The sequence below is a fragment of the Diabrotica undecimpunctata genome, chromosome 8, assembly GCF_040954645.1.
Source record: "Diabrotica undecimpunctata isolate CICGRU chromosome 8, icDiaUnde3, whole genome shotgun sequence".
NCBI lineage: Eukaryota > Metazoa > Arthropoda > Insecta > Coleoptera > Chrysomelidae > Diabrotica > Diabrotica undecimpunctata.
In genome coordinates this window covers 59106388-59120818 of record NC_092810.1, presented here as the reverse complement: position 1 = coordinate 59120818, position 14431 = coordinate 59106388, and the positions used below count along the sequence as shown (strand labels likewise).

General features: G+C 32.1%; 1 protein-coding gene across 1 annotated transcript in view; it reads right to left on the bottom strand.

Moving 5' to 3' along the window:
• LOC140447601 (carboxylic ester hydrolase-like) overlaps positions 1 to 14431 on the bottom strand; it is a 95347-nt gene that overhangs the window by 59071 nt on the left and 21845 nt on the right. Inside the window, exon 4 of the mRNA XM_072540351.1 lies at positions 2386 to 2722. Within this exon, the coding sequence (XP_072396452.1) occupies positions 2386 to 2722 (337 nt within the window). The remainder of the gene's footprint in view (positions 1 to 2385; positions 2723 to 14431) is intronic.

The following is a 14431-nucleotide window of genomic DNA, read 5'->3' as shown; positions in this document are numbered from 1 at the left end:
TCCAGTGGTCTCTCGAACCTGTTTTCCATGGCCAATGTTATAAATAATGCTCCAGGAGTTACAAGGTACGCATGTGCACGAATTTTAGATATCAAAACTTCATTTGAGGCACTCTTTTCTGACATAGGTGCAAACCAAATTATAAATAGGACCAACATGGAAGGACAGCGTGTTTTTGGAACCAACTGAAAAGACTTGGATAAAATTTGTTTTCAAGCATACATTGGTCTTTTATTGTTAGCTGGAGTTTTAAAGTTCCATGGCGAATCAACTAAAATTTTGTGGAATGAAGAAACAGGTTCATTTTGAGCAACAATGTCCCTGAAAATATTTACAAAAATTTCGCAAGTAATACGTTTTGATAACAAGACTACTAGACAGGATAGGAGACATACTGATAAACTTACTGCAATACGTGAAATTTGGGAAAAATGGGTAAAAACATCTACCAAAATTTTTTAACCCTAATGAAAATGTTATCGTCGACGAGATTTAGTTGCCTTTAGAGGCCGCTGTCCCTTCAAACAGTACATTCCAAGCAAACGAGCGAAATATGGCATAAAAATTTGAGCTTTATGTGACAGTAAAAGTTTCTATGCTCTAAAATTGCAGGAATATATAGGAAAGGAAGCAGGTGCCGCGTCGAAACGGAATCAGGGAATGCGTGTGGTGTGCTACTTGTGTAGTGATTTAAAAGGCCATAATATTACTTGTGATAGCTTTTTTACATCATACAATTTAGGACAAGTTTTTCTAAAAAGAAAAAATACAATGCTGGGGTCTATAAGCAAAAATAAGCCAGAGCTTCCAGCACAAATTGAGAATAAAGAAGTTCCTAGTTCGTATTTTAACTTCACGCAAGATACCACTGTTGTTAACTATATTTCTAAAAGGAATACAAATGTTATTCTTATGAGTAATTTGCATCATGATAAGGCTATTAGTGACAGAAATGACAAAAACCCCCAAATTATTTTAGATTACAATTCCAGTAAGAGAGCAGTGGATACTCTAGATCAGCTTGTTGGTACATATACATCTAAGAGGAAGACAAATCGCTGGCCTATGATTATTTTTTATAATATGCTGGAGAATTCTGCCTACAACGCGTTCGTTTTATGGTCATTAATAAATCTCCAATTGAACACCAATAAACTTACAAAACGGCAAATTTTTCTTGAGGAATTGAAATGAGCACGCTTTAAATTTTGTTCTAAAAACGATTACAAGACTAACATGTTATGTTGTATATGTCACAAACATATTTGTAAAACCCATTCCTTTTATTACTGTCCCAGTTGTAAACTAAATTAAATTTTGTGGGTATTTGTTCTTAGGCTTTTCTGGGAAAGAAAAAAAATTCCTTTTATTTTTGTTCATCATCAGTGGTATTACAGCTCGTTATGAGCCAAAACCTTCTTCAGAACAATCTTCCATTCGCCCCTGTCTCTGGCAACTCTTCTCCATGCTTTAACTCTGATGGATTTTAGATCATGCTCTATATTATCTTGATATCTAAGTTTTGGTCTTCCTCTGACTCGTCTTCCCACTGATCCTCTTCGGTCGAAAATTTTTCTGATCGTTGCATCTTCATCTCGCCTAATTACATGTTCTATCCATTGAAGGCGTGTTAATTTAATACATTTTACAACGTCAGGTTCCCCAAAACTTCTGTATACTTCAAAGTTGTAGCGCCTACGCCACAAACCCTGTTCTTGGACTCCTCCATATATTTTCCTTAGAATTTTTCTCTCGAATCGTTTAAGCAATTCTTGGTCGTTCTGTGTAAGTGTTTTTTACTTTTATGTCTTTTATTTTTGTTAATAAGGTTTAATTTACATTAGCAACATAATTTTTGTTTAATTAACTACATATAGTTTTTTGTTAATAAAGTTTTGTTTAGCATCATTAGCTTATTTTATTTCGATTAACCGTAAGCCATATTTGGGTCATTTTGACCCGAACAGTACATTTGCATAGTTGACTCGAACGGTACAGCAGGGTTAAATAGACAAAATACAGACAGCATAAATTATCCTGAGACTTGAAACCCTAGCATAATTCGACGAAACATTAAACAGTTTACGGTATGACGTAAAAATATCGTGATATAACAGAATCAAATTTTAAGAGTTATGATTACCCTTTTTATTCCTAAGCTGAAAAAATTTTTTTATACTAAAAAAATTAGGAACAAAAATGAAGATAAACTTATTCAATAAAATTTGTAAATGTATTCTTGACAAAGTGATTACAATTTTAACTTTTTGTGAAAAATTTTTTATTGATTATCTAAATATGGGTGATTTGTTGGGAGTACATACTATTATTTGGTAGCGTATGAGTAACACGTCACACAGCTAATAGACCATGTCAATGAATTACCTTTTGATTTCTTAGACTGAAGCTGATATGACACTGAAGCTGCACCTGCACTTTCTCCAAATAATGTTACCTTTTTTGGATCGCCTCCAAAATGTTTTATGTTTGATTGTACCCATTTCAGAGCTAGGTTTTGATCCTTAAGAGCTGCATTACCTGGTGCCGCCATATCTTCTGTACTTAAGAAGCCAAATACTCCAAGACGATAATTAAAAGATACAAAAACAACGTCATAATCTAAAATGGGGTCTGGACCGTATTGATCGTATGACGAATTTCCATGGATAAATGCTCCACCGTGTATCCAAACCATTACTGTCAAATTTCCATTTAAGGTTAACTAAAAAAGAGTTTTAAAATAAGTGTTCAATTGTAGAAAATATAAAGTTTATTTGTCGTTTACATAGAATTATAATCTTGATATTATTTTTATTTTATTTTTTGGTCAATTATACTGGTAGATTGATCCTGTTCCCGAATTTAATGTTCTTCTTAATTTTATTATAACTTATTTTCTTCAAAAAATAGTTGACGCTAACATTTCCTTTTTCTCAAATTCATTTTCTCCATTTAATTGTCTCCAATTTCAAGTTTTCAATTATCGAACATTAAAAGTAAAAAATTTATCTGGTACGACACTGGGCCAAGTATAATTATTTCGCTGATTCTCTGTTTATATTGTGATGTAAAGAAAAAATTCCAAATTCGAGTTATAACTGCGACGTTAAATACGGTTATATTTAATTGTAGGTGTTAGTTCTACAATTTTAAAAGCAAGCAATGATTCAAAATCAAGCGTGTTTGAAAAGAATTTTGGGTTGGCCCGTTGCATGCTCGGGTATCTCTTATGGGAGTGACAGTCCTCTGAAATTTGTATTTCCTAAGGACACCAGAGGGCGTAGCATTCATAGCAAAGCTTCGTGACTGCGCAATACCGCAACCAACAAAACAAGTACGCCATTTTTATTGTGGTTTCGACACAGTGTTTCGAGTTGTATTATTTGCGATTAAATAATTGTTTGCTTTTTGCCATCATATTTAAATAATTACGGTTTTTAACTGTTGCGTTAATGGTTGTAATAATTACAATAAGGATGCTCAAATGCATATTTTTCCAAAAGATAGGTCGGTAAGTAGAAAATGCTGATATAAGATTTTATTTATTTTTTAATAATTGCCTTAAAATGTCCGATGTTGTCCCAAACTTTTTTCTTTCACGTTATGATGTGTATTAGAATTGTTGCCGATATAGAATTAGGTAAAAGTTTTTTAGGAATTAAAATTATCGCCATTAAAAATGTGGCAATTCTTCAATGTTTCAAGAACTTTTTCTACAAAACTTTTGTTTATTTGTACTTTTGTAAAGCACCTCTAGAAATATACTATGTAACATTATTTCACAGAAAATATTAAAAACAAACTATTTATTTTTTAGCTTTATGATATTTGGATTAACAAAATTGGCAGAGAAGACTTGCACAATTCATTTTGGACCAGAAGCCCGCTATGTTGGATCGAGATATAAGTCCACCTTGAAATGTGATGCTATTCCTTCTCTGTTTCTGTCTTGTAATTTATAGAAACTACAGAATAGCCACTGTTTAACCAACTATATTTAAATACATGTAATTAATGTTTATATAAAAACGTAAAAAAGAAAATAAAGTAGAAAAAGAACCAACGTTTGTTTTATTTTTGTAATCAAACCCTCAATATTAATCTTTATATTTGAAGAATTACGAGAAGATTTTTTCAAAAGATGTTGCTTTCCTAAGGCCGCCAGATGGCGCATTGTCCAGAAATAACCTACACAGTTTCCTATCTATTCAGTAATATATATTCTTTATCTATGGCCCGTTGCGTGGACTGGTACGCGGGGTGAGGAAACGGTAGAAGGCGGGTACACATATCGACCGAAGGTCAGGTTGGGAAGAAACTTTGAACAGTCAAGACTACTGTGAGTGTTGGCGTCAAAAACTGACAAATTTGTTGAAAATAGTGAATTATACTCAATGTAATGTGTCAGTTTTGAAAGAATAATCACTGTTTCTATGTTTCTAAGTATCCAAGAGATTTGTGGCATTTACAACAACTTGGAAGGATATCCACATGTTGTCATTGTGTCCAGTTGTGTTCCAGTTTTAAAGAAGCGGAGCTTCAAATTTTGCTTCCAGTGCCCCAACTCCCAACCTCAATTTTCGCAGTGTGGAGATGAATTTGTTCATGTGGCGGTTAATCTGACTCCAGTTCTAACCCCAGAAATTTTTGTAAGTCCAAATCCTTATCACAGAAATTTTAGTGAAAACCAGGTAACTTTTTTTGTTTGAACTTTTAAAGTAAAAATAGACATTTTTTTCATTAATAATTGCTTTCATACAGGTTAAGAAATTGTAATAATTAAAATTGTAGATCTTAGGGAGTGACCTAGCTAGCTGTCATATTATTTGTTCTCCGTTTTAAGACTTAGTATTGACATAATTATGACAGTTAGCACTATTTTGATAGTTGATAAATACCTAATCATAAATTGAGATCTTTGTTTTTGTTTCGTTTAAAAAAAAAGTGAACCACTATGCATAGTTCCGTTTAAAAAGATATTTCTTTATTTGTAACTACAAATTGTCGCCCATTAAAAATTGTAAGTTTTGTAGTATCTCCAACTTCTAGAGTTTGTAAACTAATTGGACATAGTAAGTGTCTTTCTTTGTATTTACTTTTGTAACTATTAATATAGTATTTTGTATTATTTACTTTTGTAACTGTTTGTGGCAAGACAGTAATAAATATTAAAATTTTTTTCCCTAAACCATTTTGTTTATTTATTTAAAAAAAAGTCTCTCAACCCTTTTTTGTGTTTTTAGGAAGGAAGAAACTTTTCTTTCATCCAGCAGGAAGATACTTCAAGGCTGCGTCCTTAATTTAGATAGCTTGGGAATCTTCTTGTGTTTTGTTTAGCCATTTGTCCAGGAGATTCATATAAGTACAATCTTTTTGTTTCATTTTTTTATTTTCCCCAATCCAACCCCCTTGCCATTCACTTATCCACGACCCAGTTTCTCCAAATAAACCCTGAGTGGCCGTTCGCATAAGTTTCGATTTGTTTTGCTTGCCCTATCTCCACCCCAATAATTTCTGTCCCCAATTTCCAACCCCATATTAATACCCTATGTGGTAGGCAAAATAATCGTTACAACACAATGAACTATACTGGAATTGTAGCATTTTTAAATTCCTTTGTATATATTCAAATCCTCTCAAAACGCCGAAGAATAATTTTAGTGTATTTCTATTTCCTTTCGTACAAGTTAAAACACCGAAATATTCTTTCAATTCCTCTTTGCGTCGCCGAGTTGATATAAACCATTTTAAAGTTGTTTATATATCATAGATGTGTATTTCCTTGGTATTCTTTGATCGAAGCCGCTTAATATTCTGCGTTGCAAATAAATATTCTCGCTTATATGTCTTGTTTATACCAAGTCGGGTGAATGAATTTTAAAGATAATTGCTTACTCTCGGTAAGGCCGGCCGCTGTTAAAGGCGTGTTTAGTTTTATTGGAGTCCGAATTTAGCTTCAAATTCGTAGCTTTTTCGTTTCTCGTCTCGTAGTTTCCTTCATTTTTTATGGAAAATAAATAGCTTTGTGACAGTTAATTGTACAGTTTTAAGTAGGGTTTGAAGATTAGGTCAAGGAGAACAGACATCGTTTAGTTTAGTCGGAAAAAATCGGCAAATTTGTGAAAAAAAGTGATTTTTACTCAATGTAATGTGTCAATTCTGAACGAATAATCATTGTTTTTTGTTTGTAAGCCGTCTCTCATTTGAGATATTTGTAAAACGGCGTTGACAACAAATTTGAAAAATAGTCACATGGTTCCAGTTTTTTAAGAAGCGGAGCTTCAAATTTTGTGTTCAGTGCCAACTTCAACCTCAAATTTGTATTGTCTAAGGAGTCGTTTCAGAATATAATTCGCAGTGTGAGATGCAGTTTTTTTGAGTAGCAGTAAATCTCCAGTATGATTCCAGTTCCCAACCTCAGAAATTTTAAGTAAAAGTGCATTTTAGTGAAACCCAGGTAACTTTTTTTGTTTCAACTTTTAAAGTAAAGATAGACATTTTTTCATTAATAATTGCTTTCATAATTTAAAGAAATTGTAATAATTAAAATTGTAGATCTTAGGGCGTGGCTTAGTTGTCATTTTATTGTTCTCAGTTTATGATTTAGTTTTGACATATGACAGCTGGCTTTATTATTTTTGACATCTGGTAAATATCTAATCATATTTGAGATTTTGTTTTGGTTTTTTTTTTTAGAAAAAGGTTAACCGCTATGCATAGTTTCATTTAAAAAGATAATTTTTTTATTTGTAATGATTTATTTCTGCTACAAATTATAGCCCAGTAACAATTTTAAGTTTTGTAGAATCTCTAACTTCTAGACTTTGTAAACGAATAGGACATAGTAAGTGTCTCTTTGTTATTTTGCATTTACTTTTGTAACTATTAATATAGTATTTTTGTTATTGTCTATATTTGTAACTGTTTGTGGTAAAACAGTAATAAATGTTTAATTTTTTTTCCTAAACCATTTTGTTTATTTATTTTAGGAAAGTCTTCTAACCTCCCTCTTGTGTTTTTAAGGAAGGAAGAACCTTTTCTTTCATCCAGCAGGAAGTTCCCTCAAAGCGGCGTCCTTATCTTAAACAGCTAGAGGACCTTCTTGTGTTTTGTTTGGCCATTTGTCCAGGAGATTCATGTAAGTACCCTCTTTTAGGTAGGTAGGCAAAATATTCGTTAAAGAATTACTCAAATCCTCACTTAGTTCAGGGGATCTGGAGGTACGGAAAATTCGGTTTTAACGTTAGTGTTTTGTCAAGCATAATAAATTAGTTTATCATACATTTTTATGAGAGCAATACATTTTTATTTCAACAAGATGGATCACCTGCCCTTAATGCCGAAATCGTTGAAAATTATTGAATTGAAAACTTTTATAATAGCTGGATTGGAATTTATGGCCCTTGTTCACCAGAACTAAATCCTCCTGATTTTTTTATTTGGCTATTTGAAAAAAACAATATTTCTAAAACTGACTTTAATATTAAGAAATAATTATTACCAAGCACTCATCAAGCATTTAGAAAATTAAAGCCAATGCATATACTCAATTATGTACGATATATAATAAAAAGGTGTCAATTATTATTATAACAAAACGGAGGGTATTTTGAACATTTATTGCAATTTTTAAATTTTTGTAAAATGAATTCTAGTTGTTCCGTTGTTTATTATTGTTGTTTTATGTTTATTATAATGGTAATATTTTTGTAAAATTAATTCTAGTTGTTGAATAGTTTTTATTCTGGGTAAATTTGTTATTTCCATTTTTTTAAGTTGATTGATCTTATTTCTGGCAAAATAAAACTGTGAAGGATTATTATCTGCATAATAAAATGTTAGAATGTGTTACTGAGCGTTTAGTTTCTAAGTGTCTATAACGTGATGTCAAATAAACAATGTCTTTGCAGGGTAGCTCTAACGACTGAAAATAGATATATAATAGGTCATATTAGCTGAAAGAGAAATAAAAATGTAAACGAAAAATGTCAAAATATAGGGTGTCCCATATAAAAAAACATAAGTTGATATTATATTTCCTTAGTGAGACCCCTTTAAAACAATGCTCGTAAGCCACTGAACTCTTCCATAATATATCTTTTAAAAGTTTTAATAAAGTTTTTTCTTAAATCTATCTACCGTTATAAATAAAGAAGAGATTTAACCTTTTCGTTTTCGACATTTTTTAATAATCGCCGTGTATCTCGCTAATATACATAGCTATTAATGATTTGATTGGGCAATCGTTAATTTCTGACATCTCTTAAATACTTTGTTTCTATCTGCTTTAGTTTTCTGTATACCCTGCAAATCATACCAATTTGGGACACCCTGTACAATAAACTATTCGTAGACTGTTTTGATTACGTACTTCAGTTCCCATGAAATTGGTTTTGTTTAGGTTTGATTATGTAAGAAGTTAGTAATTTTGCATATTATAAGCATAGCTCTATTTCCTCCAAGTATCTTAAAAAAATGTTGATATCAATATTTTTAAGTTGTCTGGAAAAAAGGGTATAAAACACACGAACACCCATACTTTAAGGTCATTTCTCAGTTTGTTGGCGCAATGGCCGCTGATACCAATTTAAGAGTTTAGTCAGTACAGTTCGTAGTGAAAAACTCTCACATGTGGTAAGTTTAAATATGTTTTTCCATTAGAGGGTAAGATACCCTCATTTTTATGTCGACTTCGAAGCATCTGCCTGTTTTTGGCATTAAAATATGTGCCCGAGAGGTTAATGCCGCTGCAATCACTGCTGCTCGAATTTAAAGTGAGTATGTAAATATTTTTATGTCATACTAGTTCATTATCGTGTTTTTATTGCTTAGTTACCAACTACATAATAGTATATTTTATGCCCGTGCGGACATAAAGTGCACTTTAAGGCCCTCATAGGCATAAAGACAAAAAAATATTGATAACTTCTTATTAACATTTATTATTGAAGTTACAAAATACGGAATAAAATTATTCTAACTACATAACATTATTTAGTAGAATTCTCATAAAATTGGCAATTCTGGGAAGATCCGGTGATAGATCTGACACTTTCACTTTTTAGGTTTCACAGCCGCAGATGTTCATTTATTATATGTTTCACCCTAACGACGGTATTGCTCATTCTACTATGATAAATTTTATAAATAATCTTATGAATTTTTAAAAATATTTAGATTAGGAATACGATAGCAAACTAGTATGACATAAAAGTTTGTATGCACCGTGGCCATTAATAGATGTGTATATATTAGGGAAATTTACAAACACTCAAGCCAGAGGCCCTCGTGCTTGTAAGGCAGTCGCCCTCGGGCGTAAAAATCTACATAATGCCCTTGGTACATAAATAACTATTATAGACTATTTTGTTAGAGCTTAAGGTCAATGAGGGACACAGTATAATCTATTTTATGGATGAATTTATACTCATTTCGTTTATAGACTATCAGGTTGAATGAACGTAAAATCATGTACCTAAAATTTCGGGAATTTAGTACGTACATATTTTATTTGGACCATTTTTTATTAAAAAATATATGCCTTAAATTTCAGGCCGTTTGATAATTGAAGAAGTGACATATTTTTTGAGATTAATGATTTTTTATTAATTATTTTTATTAATTAATTAATTTTTTTGGAGTTATGAATATTCTTCGAGACTGATGCAACCGTAGATTCTAAATGTCAGTTACGCGCGTGAAAAGAATGTTCAATAAAATTTGTATCAGCTCGACGGTAAAAATTCACATTTTTTATTATTTTCATGAGATCAATACAATATATTCCTTTCATTGACCTTGAAAACTTATAGCATGAAATTTTAGTTTTCAGTTTTGGTAACAAATGTGAGGCATTTAAAATATGCTTAAAAGACGCTGTATTTAAACTTTCACATAACAAACGATCTAATACATTTAGATTTTTTTTCCCAATTACAGTACCACGTTTTTTAAACGAATTAAACTTTTGTTATAAACTTTACAAGGGCATTGAACTGCTAACAAGTATGTAATAGGGCATGGAGTGAGAGCTAAATATCAAAAGATTGGGAAGTGGGAGTTATTCTACCCATTTTCAAAAAGGGAGACAAACGCGAATGTAGTAACTACAGAGGAATAACACTACTAAGCATCCCATCCAAAGCATATGACAGAATACTAGAAAAACGTCTTTTACAAGAAGTTGATTCTAAAATGGAACAATCACAGAATGGATTTAGAAAAGGCAGAAGTATCCAAGATCACATTTTTACTATCAAGAAACTAATACAAAATGCACGGAACTCAAGCACTGAGTTATACTAAGCCTTTATAGACTTAGAAAAGGCATTTGTTAGTACTCCAAGGAAGGTGATTGACATATGTTTAAAAAAGTAAGGTGTGAAAATCAAACTCAGGCAAGCCATTATGAGTATATATAGACATACAAGGAACAGAATCAGAACCGATAATATGGAATCCGAAGAGATCATAGTAACTGAGGGTCTACGTCAAAAAGGAGTCCTACGCCCCATACTGTTTAACATTGTCTTGGATGACATGATTACAGAAACTAGAGCAGAAACATTGAAATTATATGCCGGACATAGAAATCTAGATGCAGTGTGGATCTCAGAGTGTGCATACGCAAACGATCTAGTGATATTTGGGATAAATGAAGAAGCAGTCAATCGAAATTTACAAGTATGGAACGCTGCACTAATTAAACGAAATTTGAGGATCAATAATGAGAAGACGAAAGTAACGATATGGGGAAAAAATAGAAAACAAACGAAGATAACACTTAACGGAAATACACTTGAACAAGTCGATACTTACAAATACTTGGGAGTACAAATAGAGAACAGAGAAACTGAAGAAACTGAAATAAGTTCCAGAATAGAAGGTGCTGCTCGGATGTACCATGCAATTAAAAGTACGTTTTTGTCGAAAAAAGAAGTATCCCAAAAAGCCAAAGTGACCATATACAAGACGGTGTTTGTGGCGATTTTAACTTTTGGTAGCGAAAGTTGGACGCTTACCGATAAATTAAAATCTAAAATACAGAGCATAGAAATGAAGTTTCTTAGAAGAATAATGGGTATAACCAGGTAAGACAGGATTAAAAATAAGACAGTCAGAGAACATCTTAAGGTCCAATCAATTATTAAGAAAATTGAAGAGGCCCAACTGAGATGGTATGGACACATGGTTAGAATGAATCAAGAAAGACCAGTTAAAAAAGTATGGGAAGCCAGACGACAAACCAAGAGACCAAGGGGCAGGCCAATGAAGACATGGGATGATAATGTAACCTCAATCCTAGAGACACGAGGAATCAGCAAAGAACAAGCAAGAAACCAAGCAAAGAATAAGAAGCAATGGAGAAAAATTGTACATGTAACTAACTAAAAACATTACACCCGACACCTTAGGGTAAATGGGTTTAGGATAGAAATTTTACTACGACTGGTCAATAAAAGTGATCAATTTTATTGATCTCACGAAAATCGTAAATAATCCAAAAGTCGCGCTACGTTTATTTATTTAAGACTTTTAAAAAACTAAGCTTATTCTCGGCAAAATACGGAAACTGTATACGAAAGCTGCACTCTTTACCTTTAAAACACATCTTAATTTTTGTCGATAGGACACTTGAATCAAAAGATATCGAATTTTTACCGTCGATCTGATACAAATTTGATTGAACATTGATTTCGCACAAGTAATTTATATGAAAAATCGACGGTCGTTTCAAGAATTGTTTCTAAGGGAACGGTTCATTCTACAATGAAAAGTGCTAATAAACATTTTTGTTTAAAATTATCTCAGCTACATTTTTATTTAAAACATTTTTTTCTGCGGCGTATAGATTCTTGGTAAGTCGTTTTTTTTGCGTTTTTACCCCCCAACGAGGGGGTTTTAGGAAGAAGCCCTAGAGTAAAAGTGATAAACTTTTTTGCATCTTTTTAGCGGTTCCAAAATTAATATTTTCGACAAAATTCAGCTTGTTCGTGTGATTTTTAGGGGTCAACTTTCTGACGACTGGACTATATAGGATGAACCAAAAAGCTTTTTCGGGTCTCAAATGATCGTGGTTTCTAGAATTCAGTATTTTTTGTTTTCCTTTTGTCAAACTGTTATCCCTCTATTATCTATTTGTTATCCATTTATTGTCTATCTGTTATCCATTTATTATTCTTCTATTAGACTTATCTTTACCCAAAGAAGTTCCTAATTCTGAACAACGAGGCCTTGGTAAAGTTTCTATGTACGATCAGCTTATTATCGCCTGATTTACCACCTCTGCTACAGTATAAACGGAGATTCTTAGAACAGTAACTGATTTATTTTTTCAAGTTGCAGTCTATTTAATAACAAAGTACAGCTAGTTCCTAAAAAAACTGATACGACTCTTAAAGCGTATATTATAGAAAATTGAGTAGTGTATTTTGAAGGATATATATTTATTATTTACATACTGTCACTGTCACTGCCAAATCTTAAAATTTATCAGATAACTTATTCTGTTCAACCTTAAAAAATGGCTCCACATGCTAGCCAAGAACTAAAAGCAAGAAACGAAATGTTACTATTGTAATAAAATTAGAAAATAGTTATTCACTATCTGCTGTAGCTAACCATTTTAATGTAAACAGAACAACAGTTTTTATTATTTATCAAAAATGGAGAAAACAAGAAACTCTCGAAAGAAAGCAAGGTTCTGGAAGATCAAAAATAAGTACCGCTCATGAAGATCGTACGCTTTTGGAGAGATAAGAACAGAATCCTTTTGAAGATGCGAAAACTGCAAGAATACGAAGCGTTTCGATTTAATCTTACCACTCCCTAACACGTGTTTCTGGGTCTACCCGTCATCAGAGAGAGTTTGTAAGAAGACTCAAACTAAATCAAAACGCACCGACTACTCTGGCAATTATAGAAAAATTACCAGAGTTTGCTACTAGAGACCTCTAGTGAGGAAAGGTGAAGTTAAATGTGTTGATAGCAATTAAAGTAAACTGTATATCCAAGCATAATCAAGCCATTCAGAGCGATGCTGGCAATATTTATATTCCACTATGCATCAACAATTTAGGCATATAAATTACCATTATTCTTGTACTCATTGCGTGGAGTAAGGACGATAAATATACGAAGACGGTTGCGTTTCGATTTAATCTTAGTCTCTTACCTTACTTAATAGCTTGAGTATACAGTTTACTTTAATTGCTATCGACACATTTAACTTCAATTGTGTCACAGTTTCCTGGAAGAAAGACAACAACCTGGCGCAGAATTCAAGCATCAGATCTTAGATACCAAACTGCAGCAAAAAACAAGCTCTTACACCACAAGAGAAGCAATCAAGACTTATAATTTGCTTTAAACCGTCAGCTACAAAATTAAGATTTTTGGGATAGGGTAATATTTACAGATGAGAAAATTTTTCAATCTTCTAAAAAGGACAAAATTGGGGTGTATAGACCAGATAATAATAGATTTAATCCTCTATATGTTGATAGATGTCAAGCAGCTGGTCATTTTAGTGCTGATGTACGGGGATGGATTTTATCTAGAGGAATGGGAATGGTATGGCATATTGATGCCAGGTTTGTTGAGTAGTCTTATCTGAATATTCTAGAAAACATCATGTTTCCCAGTGTAGAACAGTTGTATCCAGAAAATAATTTTATCCTCCAATAAGATAATAGTTGTCTTGATAAATTGTCTAGATAAAAAAAAAGACAATTTCATAATTCCTTTTACGCAGATGGACCGAAGACTATAAGCTATAAGCTGTTATCAATGTTGATCTCCATCAGCATTGATAACAAAATATTAATTTTATTTTTACATACCTAAATTTAGTATAGTTTTGGTATTCCAGTCCCTCGCTTTCTTTTGAGAGTTTCTTGTTCCCTCCATTTTTTATTAATAGAAAAACTGTGGTTTTGCTTATGTTAAAATGTTTTGCTGCCTCTAATGGTGCCTAGTTATCTTTTAATTTGGTTATAATTCTTGCTTTAATATATTGTTGAGTTAAGTCGTTTGTTTTATTTCTTAATAAGAATAATAATAACAACAACCTTTTTTTATGTAAAAACTATCATTTATTGCTCCGTGCGTGACTGACACGACACCTACCGCCTTCATCTGACGGTTTTGGACCTACCAATTTTCAGGTTAAACATATGACAATAATGACATATGTTTGACATTGTTAAATACAGGCGAAATTGACAATTATTAATAATTAACTTTTTAATTATATTTTTTCAGTTTATGTACAAAATAAATGTAGTATTAAAAACTGGGTTTCTCAAAATTCATCATAATATATCTTTTGAGGTCCAAACGGAAAAGAAACGTTAAAAATCTAGTACTGGCAAATCAAGTTTTTCACGTGAAAAAGCATATAATTAAAAACAGTAATAGTAAAAGTTATGAT